The 23,169-nt window shown below is 45.2% G+C and overlaps 1 protein-coding gene across 1 annotated transcript; it reads right to left on the reverse strand.

Annotated features, from left to right (window-relative positions):
• Positions 1–303: 303 nt before the first annotated feature.
• Clec4g (C-type lectin domain family 4 member G) lies at positions 304–5,121 on the reverse strand. Its single transcript, XM_052168122.1, has 9 exons — positions 5,065–5,121; positions 3,954–4,064; positions 3,195–3,248; positions 2,863–2,925; positions 2,634–2,738; positions 2,133–2,222; positions 1,822–1,970; positions 1,608–1,723; positions 304–780 (listed from the first exon to the last, which is right to left on the reverse strand). Exons 1-9 carry the CDS (start codon positions 5,117–5,119, stop codon positions 642–644), a joined length of 882 nt encoding a protein of 293 aa, XP_052024082.1. The 5' UTR covers positions 5,120–5,121; the 3' UTR covers positions 304–641.
• Between the last annotated feature and the right edge of the window lie 18,048 nt (positions 5,122–23,169).

A 23,169-nucleotide genomic window follows, 5' to 3' on the forward strand; every position in this document is an offset into this window, starting at 1 on the left:
GTGAAAAGCTTTTTTAATATCAAAGGTAATCATCCTGATAGGGGCCCCTATTTTATGAACCTCTTCCTTCTTCTTTGTGCCAATTAGCTGTCATGTCAGAGTATAAAACTGAACTTCCACCAATGGGATGAGATGCAGTCCTCCCTTATGACAGAGCTCAAAGACAGAGGCCATTTTGAGGACGTACACAGTTGCTAGTCCAGTTTTGGTTTTAGCTCTTCCTTCCTGGAAAGCAAACTACAAAGTGTATTCCTTTGTGGGATACAGAGATCATGCTTTTCTAATACAGACCCAGAGGCTAGATCCATTTTCCAAACATTTATTGATGCTCTCTCTCTGTACGAAGATAGTTCCACGTCAGAGGGGTAAAATAGGGGGACACAGGAAGATAGAACAGCCCCAACACCGTGTCTAGAAGACAGGCAAGGGATCAGATGATCAGGTGTTAGAGTAGTGATTTTGAGACTGACAGGTTAGATGGAAGGCTTAGGCTGCCTTGTGAGTTAGAGCTGGGTCTCTAAAGCATGAACTGCTCAGGTTGAGCGGCTCTTATTAATGGTGCATTCGGAAAAACCAGCCTTGGTAGCAGGCTTGAGGAATAGGAGCCACCCTTCTGATTCACGCGGAGGCAAGGGGCATGGTCAGCAACTGCTCCTCTTCTCGCAGATCCAGCCATCTCTCTCATTGGTACATGGCGCATCATTCCACAGTCCCGAGTGTAGCATCATGACACAGTCCTCATGTCCCCTGGAATCATTGGGTTCTCCAGAGTTCCAGTGGCTGTGGTGGTTCAGTGGGAGTGTTACTGGGACTGAGGATAGATCTAGGATCGAACCTTCCTTTCCAAGGCTTGCCTTGCTCTCTTGTTGCTTGGCTCTGCTGTAAACACCCTGAATGCCTACTTTGAGTTTATATCTGCAGTGGACATTTGTAAGGACCCAGAATTTAACTCTTAGCTAATTCCCACTGTCTAGCATATTCCTTCTTTAAAGGTTAGTTCAGGGGCTGAGGATATTTCTCAGTGGAACAGAATGCCTGTTGTATAAACATAAAGACCTGAGTTCAGCAGGGTGGTGGTGGCACACACCTGTAATCCCAGCACTCTGGGAGGCAGAGGCAGGCGGATCTCTGAGTTCGAGGCCAGCCTGATCTACAGAGTGAGTTCCAGGACAGCCAGGGCTACACAGAGAAACCCTGTCTTGAAAAAACCAAATCCAACCCCCGCCCCCAAAAAAAGACCTGAGTTCAAATCCCACGCAGTCACATAAAAAGCTGTGTCTGGTTGTGCATGTATGTGTTTGTAACTTAAGTAGGGTAGGGGTTGGGGACAGGAGAGCGTCTGAGGTCTTCTGGCTATTAGTCAGCCTAGATCCAGGTTCACTGAGAGAGCCTATCTTAATGGAATAAGGCAAGGAATGAGAGACTAGTCTACCCAGAGTTTCCCCCTAGCCTTTGCATGAGTATGCCCGGGTGTGCACAGTGACATATGCACCAAAGCATCAACAACAATCCTCTCCCAGGAATTTAGTCTTCAGATATCCAAAAGCATTTCCCCTAGGGTCTAACTCAACCCTCTTTTCAAATTTCTCTTGGGGCCTTCTCCTTACCTGAAGGTGAGTGAGACTCCATCCACCCACCGGTAGCCTTGAATCTTGTTGAGGTGGCGAACTGCCCTCAGACCCAACCAATAGCCCCGGCCACGTGTATGCTGACTCAGGAAGCCCTGGAAGGGAGTGGACACATCAGCTGGCCAAGTCTGCCAAACATCCCGGGCCATACCAGTTCAGGCAAACCCGGCTCCTCCACGTCCCAGCTGAGCACCTGCTCATTCAGGTCTCTGACAATCACCAGATGGGCACCTTGGCCTCCACAGTAGCTTTGTGCTGTATCCCATATGGCCTGTGTCTCAGAGAAATAGTAGCAGGAGCCTTGGAAGGGTAGCCATGATGGTGGGCAGTGCTCACAGGAGCCTGTTGGGTGGGGAGGGTCAGAGAGATAGATTGTTATGGAAAGGGACCATTGGATGGTGTTAAGTTCCAGAGAAACAAGGGTGTGTCTGGTGGAAAAAGAAGCGCTGAAAACCCTCAGTTGGGTCCACTCCTCCCCAGCCCCTGGTCTCCTCTCTGGCTCACTGTTCTGCTGCTTGACAGCTTCCAGTGCCTGGAACAGTTCACTGCGGATGTTCTCACGGTCTCTGCTTGCTTTAGCCAAGTCCTGGGTCACTACAAGGTCAGAACACGGGACATTTATAGTTGAGGTTAAGACTGGGACTTCTGTCATGGTCAGTTCATGGCATCATGGTCAAGAGTAACATCAATCTGAATGTGGTGGTTTCAGTCACTCCAGAAGGCTGAGGCAGAGCAGTGAGCTCAAAGCTAACTTGGACTACACAGAGAGTTTAAGATCATCCTTGGTAACTTAGTGAGACCCTGTCTGAAAAGAAAATGTAAAATGGGTGCTGGTAATAAGGGGCGGGCGGGCCTGGCCATGGCTCAGGTGTGGAACCCCGCCTAGCATGCCGAGCCCTGGGTTCAGTGCCCAGGGACTGGAGGGTCCAGGATTGTACTACCAAGAAGCGGCGTGGCTGTGATTAGGGGTGAGGCTCGGGCCCAGGGCTTGTGCTCGGCTCTCACCACGCTCTTGCAGTTCTTTCAGGATGCTCTCCTGCTCCATCAGCTTTGCATGTGTGTCCTTAAACTCCGCGAGTGTGGTTTGCAACTGCGCTTTCGTCACGGAGCCTAGATGGGGATGGGGTGACGGCCAGCCTCGCTCCCAGTTGCCTCTCCCAACCCACCCCCCCACCCCCCGCCCCATTTCCCCGCCGGGCAGCTTTCACGCTTCCACCAAACCCGTGTTTCTTACAGCAATTCCTGCAGGCTCCGACATCATCCTTCAGGGAACTCAACATCACCTTCTGTTCTGAGGCTGGAACGACCCCAACACACACGCGCACGCACACACACACACACACACACACACACAGGCGCGCGCGCGCGCGCACACACACACACACACACACACACACACACACACACACGCACACACACACAAGGTCAGGGGACACCCTTTTCTAAACCAGTTAACTCCCCATTGCAGGGACCTCAGCTATTCACTACCCAGTCCCTCCTCCCTGGCAGTTCCTCCTCCCACCACAAGGGTGCGCAGTCGCCCCTGCTCTGCAGCTCCTCACGCACCGTTAATCCTCAGCAGGTCCTGGTGGCCGAGCAACACTCTGAGCTCCCTGGAGGCTGCAGAGAGATGCAAGTAGGAGTTGTGAAGCCTCCGCCTGCTCAGAGTGTGTGAGGACACGTGTGTTGTTCTCCACGGAGGCAGAGGCCAGGAAAACATCACCCGGGTACGGACAGGAGACATACAAAATGCATACACACAGGGCCAAGGACTAGTAGTGGTCCTCAACCTTCCTAATGCTGTGACCCTTTAATATAGTTCATGTTGTGGTGACCCCCCAACCATAAAATTATGTTCGTTGTTACTTCATAACTCTAATTCTTCTGCTGTTTTGAATTTCCATCCATAACATGTAATTCATTCATATCATGTAATCCGTGTTTTCTGATGTCTTAGGCAAACCCTTGAAAGGGTTGTTCAACCCCAAAGGGGGTCGGGATCCATGGGAACCATGGTTTACACTCGTTGCGGTCCAGGACCACACGTGACGCACCGCATAGGAAGCAAGTTTGTGCTTTACCTGCCAGGCAGCATAACTGGTCCCTGTAAAGGGGTCACTTCAGTGGGCTGGAGCGATGGTTCAGAGCGGCTGCTCCCGAGAACCCGAGTTTGGGTTCTTATCACCCGCACCCACATGCAATGGCTCACAACTGCCTCTGATTCCATCTGTAGGGGATCTGATGCCGTCTGCCCACTGCGGGCACTTGTACACCCGTGGCATACCCACAGACACATACATGTACACATAAAAATACATCACTCACCACTGGACAGTAAGGTGCTCAGAATGAGAGCCCAGAGAACTGTGGCCACCAGCAAAGCCAAGACCAGGAAGAAAAATCTTTGTTTGTAGCACTCCCAACGTCCCAACTGCCCTAGTAGAACACAGATGAATTCTGGATCCCTCCAGGACAGAGGTACAGACAGCTCAAGTACCCTTCTACCACCACATGACAGAATTAGAATTATTTTATTTTTAAATTTTAATTTATTTTTTTTGTTTTACTTTTTTATTGGTTATTCTATTTATTTATATTTCAAATGTTATCCTCGTTCCTGGTCCCCCTCCGAACCCCTGTATCCCATCCACCCTTCTTCTATGAGGGGGTTCTTCCCACCTACCCACTCCTTCCTCACCACTCTAGACTTCCCTACGCTGGGGCACTGAGCCTTCACAGGTGGAACAGACACTGAAGGAAAGGCCATCCAGAGACTGTCCCACCTGGGAATCCATTCCATATGCAACCACCAAACCCAGACACTATTGATGATGCCAAGAAGTGCTTGCTGACAGGAGCCTGATATAGCTGTCTCCTGAGAGATTCTGCAAGCACCTGACCAATACATATGGGGATGCACACAGCCAATCATCGGACTGAGCATGGGGACCCCAATGGAGGAGTTGGAGAAGGACTGAAGGCGCTGAAGGGGTTTGCAACCCCATAGGAAGAACAACAAAATCAACCAATCAGACCCCTCAGAGCTCCCAGGGACTAAACCACCAACCAAACAGTATACATGGAGGAACCCATGGCTCCAGCTGCATATATAGTGGTGTTAGAATTCTCATGCCAATGTGACTGGAGTCTATGTAACAAGGTGTCTATGGTTGGAGTGATACCTTCCCCCAAACAGGTTTTCTGGGGGAGACTCAGATGATGCTGTTTCTCAGTCCAGGACCCAGGACCCCTGGGAAGACCTCAACCTAGGATGTGATCTCCCCACGCCCATGCTGCGGGCACCACCATTCCACAGTCCTGTCCATACTGTGGTGTCTCCTGTATGGTTTTGTCTCCTCTTCCCCCCAGCCCTCCCAAACTTCAAACATTAGAACAGAACCCATGGAGGAAGATGGGGTGGTTCTCTTTCTCCTACCTCTGGGGACCTCTTCGACTGCACTGTCCAGCTTGCTGTATCCACCAGTGTTCATGATGGTGGTAGCATCCAGCCCCGGACAGAGATATAAATTTAAGTCTCCACCCTAGCTCCATCCTATCCCCCTCCCTCCCTCCCTCCCTCCCTTCCTTCCTTCCCATGTCCGTGGCCTCAATTCTTGTGTGTAGAAAGCCAGCTAATGGTCAGTCACAGTACTGGGTAAGGCTGGGGCTATGAGGGGCAGATCAAACCTCTGTGGCTTGATCACTGTAGCTGTGTTTCCTGCTCAGAAGGTGTGAAGACCCATGCCTTGGTGTCTACAGAGGCAGAGGCCAGGAATACAGCACCCACGCACAGATAGGAGACATGCATAATGTATATACATAGTGTCAAGCAGATATGTGTTTGGTTTGGTTTGTACCAGCGGTTCTCAACCTTCTCTGTCTCTGTCTGTCTCTGTCTCTTTGTGTGTGTGTGTGTGTGTGTGTGTATGATTGTGGAGACCAGAGGACAACTTAGGGTGTTGCTACCCAGGCACCATTTATTTTCAAAACACAAAAAAGATTGCATTTATTTAGTTACAGTGTGTGTTTAGGGTGCTTGCATAGGATTAGAGATCCCTCTAATGTACATTCTCCTGACAACCTGTGAGAGCTGGTTTTCTCTCTACACCCGTGGGTTCTGGGGTCAAAGTCAAATCGCCCAGCTTGGCAGCAAGCGCCTGTACTCACCGAGTTGTCATGGCGGCCCCTACCTATCTTCGTTTTGGAAACAGGGTCTCTTAAAGGTTAAGTAATACAGGCTGGCCACAAATTCTCTGTCCGCTGCCTCAGCATTGGTGATGTGTTGCAGGATATTTGATCACACTGTGAACCCTGAGATTCTGTTATTTACTGAAAAAAAAAGCTGTTTCTAGTTGTGGTGTGGCTCAGCCTTAGCACACACCTTTAATCCCAAACAATGAAGGTAAAGTTGGTTTATAGAAGGAAGCACCCATGCTTGAAAGTGATATATAAGCCAGGCAGTGGTGGCACATGCCTGTAATCCCAGCACTTGGGAGGCAGAGGCAGGCGGATTTCTGAGTTCAAGGCCAGCCTGGTCTACAGAGTGAGTTCCAGGACAGCCAGGGCTACACAGAGAAACCCTGTCTCAAAAAACCAAAAATAAATAAATAAATAAATAAATAAATAAATAAATAAATAAAAAAGTGATGTATAATTGAGTGGCAGAAAAATTAGAAAAAGCAGTGGCAGAAACATCTGATAGAATATGATATGCTCAACTCTCACAAGACAGAAGAAAGGGAAGCTACTTAAGGGGTAGTATAGAAGGAGAGAGGAGGCAGTTTTAGTGGGATAGTTTTACAGATAGGTTGTGTAGGGACTTTTTTTTTTTAATCCCATTTTGTCTCATCTTGGAACCTAGGCCATAAACCGTTTGCTCCAACAGCAGACCCCAAAGTCCAGGAACGAGACAATAAAATCCCTCACCTGAGGAACAGCTTTAAAGATAGCTACATGAGAGCAGAGACTGAAGGAAAGACCTACCAGAGACTGCACCACCTGGGGATCCAGCCCATTACTGTCACCAAACCCAGACACTTATGTGGATGCCAACAAGCCCTTGCTGACAGGAGCCTGATATAGCTGTCTCCTGAGAGGATCTGCCAGTGCCTGACAAATACAGAGGGGGGTGCTCCCAGCCAACCGTTGGACTAAGCACAGGGTCCCCAATGGAGCAGCTAGAGAAAGGACCCAAGGAGCTGAAGGAGCTGTCAGCCCCACAGGAGGAACAACATTATGAACCATCCAGTACTCCCAGAGCTCCCAGGGACTAAACCACCAACCAAAGCATACACATGGAGGGCCCCATGGCTCCAGCTGCATAGGCAGCAGAGGATGGCCCTGTTGGACATCAAAGAGAGGAGAGGCCCTTGGTCCTGAGAAGGCTCAGTGCCCCAATGTAGGGGAATACCAGGACAGGGAAGCAGGAGTGGGTGGGTTGGTGAGCAGGGGCAGGGGGGATGGGATAGGGTGTTTTTGGAGGGGAAACTAGGAAAGGGGATAACGTTTGAAATGCAAATAAAGAAAATATCTAATTAAAAAAAAAGATAGCCACATGAATCGGAGATATCTTATCTTGGGATAGGCTGTCTGTGCTGGGCAGCACACTCTGTGGTTAAGGATGCAGGGATGCAGCCCGTATGGGGAGTCCTGGTACCCAGTAATGAATCCTTAGATCACCTGACTCTAACAATAAAATAAAACGTTTTTTTAATTATATATTTTTATTTTCTAAATTCTTTGTTTACATTCCAAATGATTTCCCCTTTCCCAGTCCCCCCCCCCCCCCCCGCCCCATATGTCCCATAAACCTTCTTTTCTCTACCCATTCTCCAATCACCTCTCTCCTTTTTCTCTGTCCTGATACTCCCCTCCAATCAATCAATCCTTTCCAGGATCTGGACCCTCTCCTTACTTCTTCATGGGGAGTCATTTGTTATGCTAATTGTGCCTTGGGTATTCAGAGCTTCTGGGCTAATTAATATCCACTTATCAGAGATTGCATTCCATATGTATTCTTTTGCGATTGGGTTGCCTCACTTAGGATGATATTTTCCAATCATTTGCCTAAAAATTTTGTGAATTCATTGTTTTTAATTGCTGAGTAGTATTCCATTGTGTAAATATACCACATTTTCTGTATCCATCCCTCCATTGAGGGACATCTGGGTTCTTTCCAGCTTCTGGCTATTATAAATAAGGCTGCTATGATCATAATGGAGCATGCGTCTTTATTGCATGCCGGGGAATCCTTTGGGTATATGCCCAGGAGAGGTATAACAGGGTCCTTCAGAAGTGTCATGTCCAATTTTCTGAGGAACCGCCAGACTGATTTCCAAAGTGGTTGTACCATCTTACAGTCTCACCAGCAGTGGAGGAGTGTTTCTCTTTCTCCACATCCTTGCCAACACCTGCTGTCTCCTGAGTTTTTAACTTTAGCCATTCTGACTGGTGTGAGGTGAAATCTCAGGGTTGTTTTGATTTGCATTTCCCTAATGACTAATGATGTTGAGCATTTCTTAAGATGCTTCTTGGCCATCCGAATTTCTTCAGGTGAAAATTCTTTGTTTAGCTCTGTATCCCATTTTTAATAGGGTTATTTGGTTCGCTGGGGTCTAACTTCTTTTTATTTATTTATTTTTTATTGATATATTTTTTAGTTACATTTCAAATGATTTCCCCTTTTCTGGACCCCCACTCCCAGAAAGTCCCATCAGCCCCCTTCCCTCCTCCTGTTTTCCCACCCAACACTTCCCACTTCCCTGTTCTGGTTTTGCCCTATACTGCTTCACTGAGTCTTTCCAGAACAAGGGGCCACTCCTCCGATCTTCTTGTACCTCATTTGATGTGTGGATTATGTTTTGGGTATTCCAGTTTTCTAGGTTAACACCCACTTATTAGTGAGTGCATACCATAATTGATCTTTTGAGTCTGGGTTACCTCACTTAGTATGATGTTCTCCAGCTCCATCCATTTGCCTAAGAATTTCATGAATTCATTGTTTCTAATGGCTGAATAGTAAGTACTCCATTGTGTATATATACCACATTTTTTGCATCCACTCTTCTGTTGAGGGATATCTGGGGGTCTAACTTCTTGAGTTCTTTGTATATATTGGATATTAGCCCTCTATTAGATGTAGGGTTGGTGAAAATCTTTTCCAAATTTGTTGGTTGCCGATTTGTCCTTTTGACAGTGTCTTTTGCCTTACAGAAACTTTGTAATTTTATGAGGTCCCATTTGTTAATTCTTGATCTTAGAGCATAAGCTATTGGTGTTCTGTTCAGGAACTTTCCCCCTGTGGTCATGTCCTCAAGGGTTTTCCCCAGTTTCTTTTCTTTTTTCTTTCTTTCTTTCTTTATTTTTATTTTATTTTATTTTTTTTATTCGATATAATTTTTTATTTACATTTCAATCCCAGTTTCTTTTCTTTTAGTTTTAGTGTGTCTGGTTTTATGTGGAGGTCCTTGATCCATTTGGAGTTGAGTTTAGTGTAAGGAGATAAGAATGGATCAATTTGCATTCTTCTGCATGCTGACTTCCAGTTGAACCAGCACCATTTGTTGAAAAGGCTATCTTTTTTCCACTGGATGTTTTCCGCTCCTTTGTCGAAGATCAAGTGACTATAGGTGTGTGGGTTCATTTCTGGGTCTTCAATTCTATTCCATTGGTCCACTTGCCTGTCCCTGTGCCAATACCATGCAGTTTTTAACACTATTGCTCTGTAGTATTGCTTGAGGTCTGGGATAGTGATTCCCCCAGAAGTTCTTTTACTGTTGAGAATAGTTTTAGCAGGGTTAATATTGTTAAAATGGCCATCTTGCCAAAAGCAATCTACAGATTCAATGCAATCCCCATCAAAATCCCAACTCAGTTCTTCACAGAGTTAGAAAAAACAATTCTCAAATTCATCTGGAATAACAAAATAAAACGATTGCCTGACCATCTTAAGTACTCTGCTTCTGCAGCCAATCTGCCTCCGGAGAGGCTAGAGTCTCTGGTTTGTCACCTCACAGTAAAGTAGCAGGAGGCTGCTTAGAGCTACTTTTGTGAGGCACTAAGTCTTGGGAAAGTAGGGGAGGGAGGCCTGTCTCTGCTGTCAGTGCTTGTACAACCCTCAGAAGGTGTGTTGTCATGAACGCAAAGCTCACTATGAGTTGGCACAAGAATTCAGGCCGTTAACTGAAGAGGTTGTAGCAGAGAAGGCCTACGTGCCATTATCTGGCTTGGCATTCACCATCTGCGTTACAGGGGCATGGAGAGTTAAAGACTGTCCACGAAGCTTTCTTTTCTTGAAGTTTTATTTAGACAAACTCGGTCAATATCCTACCTCCTGTTTTTGCACCTGGGGGTCCTGTAGTGTATATCTTCTTTATGTCCTTTTAGTTAATGGTTTATGTAACATCTTGAAATGTGCCCTGAGTTTTAGAAGTCTCAGAAACAATTAAGGAACTCTGTTATAAAAAGGCCTCAAATGTTTTGTCTGGGTCCCATTCTGAAATGATGGTGAGCCTTGCATGCTGGGTGCTTCCGCACAATAAACACTCTTTGTTTTTGCATATTGATGAGACGCCAGAGCTTTTAAATTCAGACTCCATTTTAGAGAACCTGACCTAAGTTTGAACTCAGGTAGACTGGCACCTAACATTAGTTTCCAAGTTGTCCCCCACTCCCCCAACAAAACTCAAGCCTAGTTCCAGTCTCTAGGCTAATCCCCAACAAGACCAGCATTTCCAGGTTACACCCTCAGCAAGACCAGTGTCTCCAGGTTATTTCCCCAACAAACCTGCACCCCAGGTTACAAGTCCACCCCCACCAATGCGGAGGGAGCAGAGCTGGAATATAATAGAGGCCCTTCTGTGAGTGGGCTGTGTGTGTTTTTGGGGATCACTAACATTTCCCTGACACAACACTACCTGAGCTTGGGCTTTTCCTTCAGCGATTTTTGGACCCTTACAGTTGCAGAGAGAACAAGCTAGATATAGATGAAGAAAAAACAAACCAGAGAATAAGGAAAACCCAGAAGATTAGGACAGATTACCAGAGTTAATTTGAGGCCAAGCAGAGCTATTCAGGAGTTGAGAGGAGTCAGATTGAATCAGTCAGCATGGAGAGGAGTTTGAGCCAGAACAGCTAAGTTGACTCAGTCAGTCAGAGATCAGAAAGAATTGGGAAGGGGTGAGCTTATTGGCAGCTAGTCTCGGAGGCTGAAAACATTCTAGGCCTAGATAAGATTGTACAGAGGCTAGAAGCGTCCCCTACTGGACCCAGGCTAGCAGGGTGAGGCAGTAAGCCTCAGAGATGGCAATTTATATTGGAGAATAGAAGTTACAGTTACAGGGATACATGGCATCCAGCTTCCCCGTGCACGAGGATGGTTACTGAGGACCAAGTTCAGGTCCTCGTGCTTGCAAGGCAAATACTTTCCTGACTGAGCAGTCCCCCTAGTTCTGGTCTCTGTCTCTCAATGGCTCAGCTCTCTCCTGAGGTGGGAAACACTGAACCAGCCAAGTGTCTCAGGGCTTTGCTAGATCCTGAAAAATATCCTTAGGTGTGATCTTGAAAGACAACTCAATCCCAAAGGTGTTAGTCAAAGACTGTACTTGACCTTAATGTGATTTTAGCTGACACTGGTCAGAAAGGAACAAACAGATCTGTGGAAGTTGTTAACTGAGTTAGTGGGTTCTCCTGTTGGGCATGGGAAATGGCTTTGAGGTGATGTGTGCTTTAAAAGTTTTCTCTTTTGTGAGGAAGGAGGAACTGTGACAGGGCTTGTTCCAAAAGGTACTGTGATAGGGAACTAATGTTATGGGGTTGGGAGATGGGTCAGTCTATAAAGTGCTGCTGTGAACACATGAGGGCCTGAATCTGATTTCTAGTACTCATGAAAAAGCTGGGTGAGGTGGACTGTGCTTGCAGCCCCAGCACTGGGGACTCGGACACAGCAAGTCCCTGGAGCGTGCTGACCAGTTGGTTTAGATAGACTGTGAGTTCCAGGTTCCCGTGAGAGACTGCATATCAGAAACAAGGCGGGGGACCAGTGAGATGGCTTGTCTGGCATAGGTACCTGCTTGATAACGTGTGTTCGAGTCAACATGGTGTAAGGGGAGAACCAACTAAAAGGTTTCCTCTGACATTCACACATGTACTGTGGCCAGTGTGGGCACACATGCATGTGTAAACCTGTATGCAGAGTAAATAAATAAATATAATTGAAAATGAACACACACACACACACACACACACACACACACACGAAAAACATGCACAACTCCTGAGGAGGAGCACCTCAGGTTGACCTCTGGCTGCCGCATATATGGCTGAGATAGAAGGAACTAGAGTTCAGAGATTAAGGGTCAGTCAGGATTATAATGTAATGAGTCTAAGACTCAAAAAGAAAACAAAACAAAAACCCAAAGCTCAATAAAACCCTCTTCAATAAACCATGAACAAACACGAAGCTGGAGCAGCAGCAAAGTTAGAATATTAGCCATGCACAAAGGATCCCTGTGGGGAATGAACTGGATGTGGTGGTGCACCTGTAATCTGAGCACAGGGAGGGCAAGGCAAAGAGAGCAGACATTCAGGTTACTCCTGGCTACTTAATGAGTTGGAGGCCATCCTGGGCTGAGACCTGCTACCAAGAAACAGCAAACTCAAACCCCAAGCCCAAATCAACGCTAAACATCTCTGTTAAATGTAATGTATTCACGTGTTCTTTAAACAAATATTGGATATCTGATATTTGACAGAAATTTCTCTGATAATCAATGAACAAATTCTTTCTTCCTGGGTGATAATATTTCACAGGGTGGTCAGGAGTGACAGACACTAGGTTTGATTTATTATGGACGGGAAAGGGGCCAATGGGCCCATATGCCTCTACAAGGAACTGTTGGCAGTTAAGAGTTGCTTAGAGAGGAGTATTATTTTCTTCAGTGCTGTAGCCACTGGTAACTTACCCTGCTCCTGTAAATAAACAGTGTTCTAACTGTGCTCATGGAAGCAACCCTAGCTAAACTCAGTGGGCCACACTCAAAAGGAAGACACAGCCACAGGAGGGGAACTCACTGAGAAGGCTTTCAGTGGGAAAGGGAGGGGGTGGAGAGGACTAAATGGCATTATGTAAATACATTTTCTACTTTCAAACAACAACAACAAAAAACCATTTTAAACAATAAAATAATTATAAAAAGCATGCTAGGGGGCTAGGTAGATTGCTCAGTGGTTAGGAATATGTTCTTTTCACAGAGGACCCCAGTTAAGTCCTAGAACTCAAGTCAGGTGGCTCACAACTACCTGTAACTCAAGCTCCAGGCATCTGATAGCTCTGCCCTCAAGTGCACATACCTTACCCCATATGCCTAGTTAAAAATAGTAAAAGTAAGCATGAAAAAAACTTAAAAGTAATTTAAAAGAAAAACCTACATCACAATAGCTAAGTTGTAAAACCAACTTCAGTGTCCAGCAACAGAAGAATGACCGGGGGTGGGGGTGGGGGTGGGGGGAGGAAACATGGTTTATAGTCATAAAGGATAACTTACCGTCATTTACAAGAAAATGGGTGCAACTGAAGATAATCATATCAAGTGAATTTGTCAGCCTTCAGGAGGGCAAATATTGAATGTTTTCTCTCTTTTTCGGTTCCTAGATTTTATAGTTACGTAAAAATCACAAATGTGTACATAACAAGAAAGTGGAAGTGAAAGTCTGTGGGGGGGTGGGGGGTGGGGGGTGGGGGTGGGGGGTGGGGAACAAGGGGTAGGGGGATGGAGGGGAGAAAGGGACCAAGAGGAGGGGGCCTGTGAGAATGGGAAGGCCAGGGGCATGCTCAGTGCATGCTCTGTACTTGCATAAAAATGTGCTTGTTCTTGTATAACACATAACCTGTGTAAAAATACGTTCCATGAAAATCTAAAATGGAAAACAAAATAAAATATCCCAGAGCTGAGAGTGGCGGTGAACTTCTGGAATCCTACGGTCGAGAGGGTCGTGAGTTCAAGCCCAGCCTGGCCCACATTGTGGATTTCTAGGACAGTCTGAACGGCACACAGTGAGAGCATTTCTAAATAAGCAAACACGAAGCTTAAGAAAACCAGCATGAAATGAAAAGGGAAATTACTGGGGTTTCCTAGTAAGGGAAGGGGGAATAATGGAGGAAGATGGAGGATTAGCTCTTCAATTCAAGAGCTATTCAAGGCTCTTGCTGCCAAGCCTGGTGATCTGAGTTTGATCCTTGGAACCCACTGACCCCCAGGAGTCCTCCATGCTTTGGCTGCCACCTACATAGTCCACTTACATAGATGGACACACTCACACACATACACAATAAAAAGAAAAAAAGCCAAATGTAGCATCTCACTTGTATCTAGTGCTGAGGGGTGGTGGATCCCAGGGGCTTGTTCCAAGCCGATGAAAGACTCTGTGGCAAAAAGCAAATATCTCTATCTAGTACTCTAAACCCACTTACAGAATTCAAAAGAAACACGCAAGCAGCGACAACAACAAAACCATAGTCAAGGAGATCTTAGGCGCTGGGCGATAGTTTGAAACCTAACATTGGAAACTTGCTTACATAGATTGACACAGCATCAAGTTGCCGTCTAAGTGTCTGTGTTCGCACCCACAGATAAAGGCTTTAATCAGAGAGGCCTCTCTTTGCAGAGAACAGAGGTGAATGCAGACACCTGTGGCAACATAGGATTCTGAAAATCAAGGACAGTTGTGCTCTCAGTGTAGGCTTGATGTCTTTGTACACTACATGGATTTTACCCTTGTGTTATTAAAATGCTGATTTCTCTTTTTTAAAAAAAAATTTTTTAAAAGACTTATTTATTATTATATGTAAGTACACTGTAGCTGTCTTCAGACACTCCAGAAGAGGGCATCAGATCTCATTACAGATGGTTGTGAGCCACCATGTGGTTGCTGGGATTTGAACTCAGGGACCTATGGAAGAGCAGCAGTCAGTGCTCTTAACCGCCGAGCCTATGATTTCTCTTTTTTATTGTGGAAACAGCATGTATTCATTCTGTCATTCTCTTGATGTTATTGTTATTGTGTTTGTTTACTTGTTTACTTGTTTACTTTACCTCCTGATCGCTGCCCCCATCCCCCCTCACATATACCTTCCCCTGTTCCTGTATTCTGGCACTTAGGTCTCTGCAGGGCTGGGCACAATGGCCGGTTTCTCTGCCCTCGTATCTTGTTTCAATCTTGAAATGACGTTGCAATGCTTATACCAAGAATCTCCTGTCACAAGCTTGAGTAATCCGAATTTATTGACAAGGCAGAGAATAAATGTTAAGAATTGTTGACACAAATGTCATTTCGAAGTTGAAACAAGATATCACGGCAGAGAAATCAGCATTCGAATAATCGAAGGGCAAACTTTACACACTGTAGGGAAATTCTATGTGTACAGCTCTCTCTTACAGAATACGCCCCTTCCTCAGGGCCCAGGAAACTGTGGGAAAGGGGCAAGAAGAGTGCCCAAGTGGAGGGGGCTGCATGATCACATTCTTTTTTTTTAATTAGACATTTGCTTTATTTACATTTCAAATGTTATCCCCTTTACTCATGATCCCTCTGAAAACACCCCATCCCATCCCCCTTCCCCCTAATTACCAACCCCCTTCCCACTTTCCTGACCTGGTATTCCCCTACACTGGGACATCTATCCTTCACAGGACCAATGGCCTCTCCTCTCATTGATGTCTGCCACATATGCAGCTGGAGCCATGGATCCCTCCATGTGTACTCTTTGGTTGGTGGTTTAGTCCCTGGAAGATCTAGGGGTACTGTTTAGTACATATTATTGTTCCTCCTGTGGGGCTGCTAACCTCTTCAGCTCCTTGGGACCTTTCTCTAGCTTCTCCATTGGGGACCTTATGCTGAGTTTATTGGTTGGCTGTGAGCCATGGATATTTTGATCATCCTTCTAAGAAGGACCAAAGTATCCACACTTTGGTCTTCCTTCTTCTTGAGCTTCATGTGGTCTGTGAGTTGTATCTCGTTTACTCTGAGCTTTTGGGCTAATATTCACTTATCAGCGAGTGCATACCATGTGTGTTTTTTCGTGGTTGGATTACCACACTCAGGATGATATTTTCTAGTTTCATCCATTTGCCTAAGAATTTCATGAATTCGTTGTTTTTAATAGCTAAGTAGTACTCCTCTGGGGAGAGCCTGGAGCACATGGGCACAGGGGAAAATGTTCCTGAACAGAACATCAATAGTTTATGCTCTAAGATCAAGAATCGACAAATGGGACTTCATAAAATTGCAAAGCTTCTGTAAGGCAAAGGACACTGTCAATAGGACAAAATGGTAACCAACAGACTGGGAAAAGATCTTTACCAATCCTACATCTGATAGAGGGCTAATATCTAATCTATACAAAGAACCCAAGAAGTTAGACTCCAGAGAACCAAATAACCCTATTAAAAATGGGGTACAGAGCTAAACAAAGAATTCTCAGCTGAGGAATACTGGATGGCTGAGAAGTACCTAAAGAAATGTTCAGCATCCTCAGTCATCAGGGAAATGCAAATCAAAACAACCCTGAGATTCCACCTCACACCAGTCCGAATGGCTAAGATCAAAAACTCAGGGGACAGCAGGTGCTAACACTCCTCCACTGGTGATGGGATTGCAAACTGGTAAAACCACTCTGGAAATCAGTTTGGAGGTTCCTCAGAAAACTGGACATAGTACTATCTGAGGACCCAGCTATACCACTCCTGGGCATATACCCAGAAGATGCTCCAACATGTAATAAAGACACACGCTCCACTATGTTCACAGCAGCCTTATTTATAATAGCCAGAAGCTAGAAAGAACCCATATGTCCCTCAACGGAGGAATGGAAACAGAAAGTGTGGTACATTTACACAGTTGTATTCTTGAGAGACTGTTTAGAGGCTCTGGCAGGGGAGCACAGCCACTTGTCCATCCAGTCTGTGCCAGCAGGGAAGAGTTTCCCCCTCAGCTGAGTGTACAGGGTTGGGGAGGGGCGTGGTGAGGGAGGAAGCAGGCACCCACCCACCTAGCCAGCCAGATCAACCGCAATCAGTGAGTGGGGAGAAGGGTGTCTCAGCCCGATTGCCCTCATGTCTGAAATGCACCACGTGGCCACGGCTGCTATGAACTCACGGGAGCAGTCGTTCTGATTTTTGACATTTGTTGGCCCAAGCTTTAGACAAATGGAATCCTGTCCAGGACGTTGCCCTCTACACCCATATCGTACGTGGTGCTCCACCTGCTTCCCTTTAGCAGTTTTGGTGTTCCGGGCTTTATGCTTACACCTTCGATCCATTCTGAGTTCGTTTTACACAAGGTGGTAAATGTGCTTCTGACTTCACGGTTCTGCGTGTGGCTATCCCGTTTTACCCTGCATCATTATTTGAAGGCGCTTTCTTTTCTCTAGCTTATCTTTTCTGCCATCTTTGTCAACTGTTAAACGGATGAAGTCATGAGTGCTCATGTTTTGGTCTTTGATTTTGTTCCATTGGTCTACTTAGCTGTTTTTCTGCCAGTGCCATATTGCTTTTGTCTTGCCTTTCCACTATATTTTAAGATCTGGAGTAGCAATCCCTCCAGCATGGCTCTTTTTGCTCGTGATTGTTTTGGCCATCAGGGGTCTTTGTGGTTCCGTATAATTTTTAGGTTTTTTTTTTCTATTTCTGTAGAGAATGAGATGAAAAATTTGATTGGAATTTCAATGAACCTGTAAGAAGCTTTTGGTAAAATCATCATTTTCACAAGAATAAATGTGAAATATTTTTATCTCAGAATAAAATCAAAAGGACTACCATGAACATGAAATGTCTTTGCATTTTCTAGTGTCTTTATCTCTATATTATTATTATTATTATTATTTTAATTTACATTCCAGCCATTGTCTCCCTCCAGATCCCCCTTCCCCCAGTTCCTCATTTCATTCCCCTCCCCCTTGTCACTGAGAGTGTGCCCCCTTCGTGCCCCTATCCCTGGGGTGTCAAGGATTAGTCGCATCTTCTGAGGTCACTGAAGCCAGACCAGGTAATCCTCTGCTATTTATGTGCCTTGGACCAGCCTGCTCATACTTCTTGCTTGGTGGCTCAGTGTCTGGGAGCTCCCAGGGGTCTGGGTTAGCTGAGACTGTTGGTCTTCCTATGGGGTCGCCCTCCCCTTCAGCTCCTGTGTCTTTATCTTTCTTCACAGGTTTAATGTTTCCACTGTAAAGTTCTTCAGTTCTTTAGTTAGGCTCATTCCTAGATATTTTATTTTCTTTAAGGCTATTATGAATGGCTATGTGTCCATGCTCCCCTTCTCTGTGTATTTGTTGTAGTGCTATTGATTTGTGTAAGTTGATTCTATATCTTGCCACACTGTTGAATTTGTTTCCCATTTCTAGAAGTTTTCTGGTAGAATTTTTGGGATCTCTAATGGGATCACATCAAATAGGGAGAGTTTGTCCTCTTTCTCTGTTTGCATCTCTCTAATTCCCTTCTTGCTCTAGATAGTACTTTGAGCACAATATTGATTTATTTATCATTATTTATTTATTGGATTTAGTTTTTTGAGACAGGGTTTCTCTGTATAGCACTGGTTGTCCTGGAACTCACTCTGTAGACCAGGCTGGCCTTGAACTCAGAAATCCACCTGCCTCTGCCTCCCAGAGTGCTGGGATTACAGGCGTGCACCGCCGCCACCACCACCCGGCTTTGAGTACAATATTGAAAAGGAATGGGAATAGTGTACATTTCTATTTTGTTTCTGATTTCAGTGGGATCTCTAGCCTCCTGAGGTGCCTTCAATTTGTGTAGAGAGCCCCAGGCTTTCAGATTTCATAAGTCAGCACCCAGGATGGGATGGACCGTCAGTAATGCAGCTGCGTTTAAATGGTAATGCTCCTGTAAGCAACTCCTCACACACATTCCTGTGAGTTTCCTCACTAACCTCAGTTGTTTATCATGTTGGACTTTGGTGGTATCATTTTTTTTTTTTTGACACAGGGTTTCTCTGTGTACTAGGCTGGCCTCAAACATAAATCTGCCTGCCTGCCTTTGCCTCCAAAGTGCTGGGATTAAAGGCATGCACCACCACTGCCAGACTGGTGGTGGTATCTTTACTTTGATTTGTTGTTGGTTCCCTAACCAGGTGAGCAGATCCTTGTTCAGATCCCTTCAGGAATAGTGTCACCAGACCCCCATCCCCCAAGTCACATGCACAAAGCTTTATGTATCCCTATATAAGCTAGGATCTACAGAGACTTCTACAGAGAAAATTCAGTATTTGTGTCTGTTTTCTAATGTATTTTGCTTAACATGACAATTTTTAGTACAGCTATTTACAGCAGATAGCACAATTAATAATAATTATGGAACATAATAATCACTATTCTCTTTGCACGAACAAGATTCATTGTAGACATGTCACATTTTCTGTAGATAAATATAAACATTCATTCATTCATGTGTTGATAGGCATGCTAATTCTTTATCTTGGCTATCGTGAATTGTAGAGCAATGAGCATGGATGTTCTTTGGTGTTTTGTGTCTGTAACACATGGGGGGTGGGTTACACAGCTGAGGCACAAGGCAGTCTTGGTTGTTTTGGTTTTGTGAGGGGTGAGCCTAGCTGTGAGCACACAGCATTTATCTCTCTGCTCTTACCCACGATGTGATGTGTCCAGAGGCTTTACCATCCCTCTTGGCTTCCTTGCTATGAAAGACTTTGTAACCTGGCACACAATGGAGTTGTATTTTTTATTACAAAAGGAAACAATGTCATGTCATGTTAGGCAAAATAAGCCAGAAGGACAAATATCACAGGCTTTTTTTTTTTTTTTTATCTTATTTAGAGTCTGGATTTAGGGGGGAAAACGCTGACATGAAAGTAAAACTGGACTGCACAAACGGAGGAAGGGTCTACATGATGTGTCTGTGTGGGTGGAGAGACTTCGTCTCTGAAACTGACAATGACTGCTTTGTGGAATCTGCAAAAGTACTTATGCAGATTAAAAAACCCACAGACATGAGCAGAAAAGCCAACCAAGGGGATGAAGTAGCAAAACCCAGAAGGGAGACCTGACACAAACGGGCGTGGCTTCACAGAGGTTCAGGTTTGTGGTCCCAGGACTTGGGCGCATACAAGAGAATTGCAAGTTCAAGGCCACTCTAGATCACACAAGACCCTGTTCACAAAACTAAAACCAAAATAGAATATGGACATGCATTTAAGGAAAGCTTAAATTCGTTAGGAATTAGGAATGATATGTAAGTCACCTTAATACTACATAAAATAGCAAACAGTAAACCAGGTGGGGGGAGGCAGGAGAGATGGCTCAGTGGTTAAGAGCATGTATGGCTTTTGTCAAAGCCTAGAGTTCATTTCTCAGCTTCCATATCAGTTGGCTCATAGTCTCTTGTGACTTCAGCTCCTGGGGATCCAAAGCCCTCTTCTAGTCTCCTCAGATACTTGTATTCACACACACACATGTACAGGATTATATACACACATTTACAAAATATTAAAGACAAGTGGATAACTTCTCATTTGTATGTGGCCCAGGCTGGCTTAAAAGTATTAACAACTTTTCTATTTCAGCATCCTGAGTTGTAGGATTACAGGTGTGGACCATTTCAGCTAGGTGAAAGGGTGGGGCAGTTGTTAGAGTCGGTGAGGCTGTGCAGAGAAGTGAATCATTGTTCACTGCTGATTGCAGCACAAATTCAGTCATTTGGGAGCTCAGTTTGGAAGGTGAAAGTACACAGTGAAAGTACATTACAACAATATATGTCCAGTGATAAATTTGTGCATGTGCATGTGTGTATGTATATGGTGTGTATATATGTGTATGGCATATGTGTGTTCATGTATATGATGTGTACGATATGTGTGTGCACATGTAATGTATGGTGTGTGTGTGTGTAGGGTAGGCTGGAGGTCATGCTCTCCTCTATCACTCTCCATATTATTTTTATATTCTCTCTGTGTGTGGACACATATGGAGGTCAGGAGATAACTTTGTGGGTTGGTTTTCTGTTTCCACCTTTATGAGAGCTACGAGGTTCTCATGAAATAAATTCTGGCTACCAGGCTTGCAAGGGGAGATCTTTTACCCATCAAGACACTCCCCAAGTCTGACTATACCTTATTTTTTTAAAAAAAGGGATCTCTCATTGAACCTAGAAATAATGGTTCCGATAGACTGGCTGGACAGTGAGTTCCAGAGATCCTCCTGTCTTCACCCATGGCTGGGATTATAGATGCTTGATGCTGAGCCACATCTTTTTATGTGGGGCTCTGAATTAGGTACAAATTCATGATGGCAAATCAAGTTCTTTATTGATGGAGCTATCTCCGTAGCCCCTGATATTTAGAAAATATATGTTCTAAAAATGAGGTTGTTTCAAGGAAGTGCTTACTTCTTAGGAGGCTCGTTCTGAGTTGTTCATGACATCAGAGTTGAGGGTTATTCCCTTGTCTCCCTTGCCCATGAGCAGTGCACGAGTCCATAAGGCTTGATGAGAACATGCAACACATCAGTCATACAGCAGTCACACAGGTGTAAGAGTTTCAGCTCTCCAAGAGCTAATGTTGGGAGAAATGGGATTCACTACAGTTAAAAATCCATCAGAGTTTTAAAAAATGTGAAGTTTAAAATGATGAGGTACAGGAAAAGATAAACAAAAGGGCTTGCAGCTGGCTGGGAGATAGCCAACCCAACTAAGTAATGGGAAGGACTAAGTCGTGGGGAAAAGACCCATCTGGGCTCCAGTAAGTGCCTGTAGGAGCTATTTCTAGAGGAGCACATACTTCCTGTTCCCTGATGCACACATACAAGGCTCTTCTCAATTTTACTAATAATTATAACTTTTTTTTTTGTATTTTCAAGACAGGGTTTTTCTGTGTAGCCCTGGCTATCCTAGAACTCACTCTGTAGACCAGGCTGACCTTGAACTCAGAAAACCACCTTCCTTTGCCTCCCAAGTGCTGGGATTATATGTACTCTTATTTCAACTGTATTTAATTGTACCACACTGAATTGTGGGTAATTGTGGGTAAAGATGGCTCCAAGAAAGCTCCAGGAAGGAGACATTTACAGACGTTCCCCATGATCAAGGAGGGGAGGGAAATGGAAGAACAAGACATTTAAGTCCAGAGGCTGGCAACCCTCACAAGGAGCCACTGAGCTGAGTGAGAGCCAACCCCTCTGGAAGGTGCACTTTCCTTTCCTTTCTGTGTTTCCTAAAAACAAACCTTGACTTCTCTCTCACGCTACATGTGCCCCAGTGTGAATTCTTCCTGTTCAGGAGCTGAAGGCACAAAATTGCTGCTGCAGTTTGGATGGGGGAATGTCAGGAGGCATCTCCCATCTGTAACAGAAATAACTGGTGATGCACACACACACACACACACATGCACACAGAGTTATGTATAAACTTCAAGCACCTGCGGCAAATGCATCAACGTGGACCTCTGGGATAAAGAGGTAACCCCAGGGGCTGTCAATGCTTAGAGGAGTGGTGTAGGGCAAGGCAGTTGTTTTTCCAAGAAAACAGGGAAGCTCTACTTTTCTTCTCAGAAGGCTTCTTGTTGAGCACGACACTTCTGTTTCCTTCAATATTAGGAAGTGAGGGCAGGGTATGGCAGGTCAGAGCTTCTAGGCAGGGCACACTCCAGGTAGTTATGAAGAAGAAGAAGAAGAAGAAGAAGAAGAAGAAGAAGAAGAAGAAGAAGAAGAAGAAGAAGAAGAGGAAGAGGAGGAGGAGGAGGAGGAGGAGGAAGAGGAGGAAGAGGAAGAAAAGGAGGAGGAGGAGGAGGAAGAGGAGGAGGAGCAAGACAGACAAACAGAGAGGGGGATTCATACTGAATTAATTCATCCAATGAAGGAGAATGTGTTAATATACTTGGCAGAGGGGGTTTTCTGAAAGAGATGCTGTTGGAATGCTGCCTTCAAGGACACACGCACAAGGTCTCACTGTGTAGCCCTGGTTGACCTGATCCTCACAGAGAGGCACCTGCCTCTGATTCCCAATACTGGGATTAAAGGCTGGCTACTGCTTTGAAATTTTATTATTTATTGTTGTTGTTGTTGTTGTTATTGTTGTTGTTGTTGGTGTTGTTGTTGTTGTTGGTGGTGGTGTCTGTGTGTGTGTGCGTGCCATGCTGCATGTGTGGAGGTCAATTATAACTTTTGGAAGTTAGTTTGCTCTTACCATATGGATCTCAGGTATTGAACTCGGGTCATTAGGCTTGGCAGCAAGTGTGTTTTACCTGAGACACCCTGCCAGTCCGAGCTTTCTCTTTTTCACATGGCCCAGGACTGTACTCTATGAAATTTTGCCATCCACTTTTAGGGTATTTCCTCTTCAATTTAATCAACCCCATGGCCCTGCCCTCCACAGGCATGCCCAAAGCCTTGTCCACTGGGTGATTCTGGATCTTGACAAGTTTACAGTCAGTTGTCAACTGCAGAGTTGGAGGCTTAAGAGAACCGCTCTCTCTGGAGATGCTAAGATGAATGGAGGGGGTCTCATGTGAGGTCAGGTGT

This window comes from Apodemus sylvaticus, chromosome 22 (assembly GCF_947179515.1).
Source record: "Apodemus sylvaticus chromosome 22, mApoSyl1.1, whole genome shotgun sequence".
NCBI lineage: Eukaryota > Metazoa > Chordata > Mammalia > Rodentia > Muridae > Apodemus > Apodemus sylvaticus.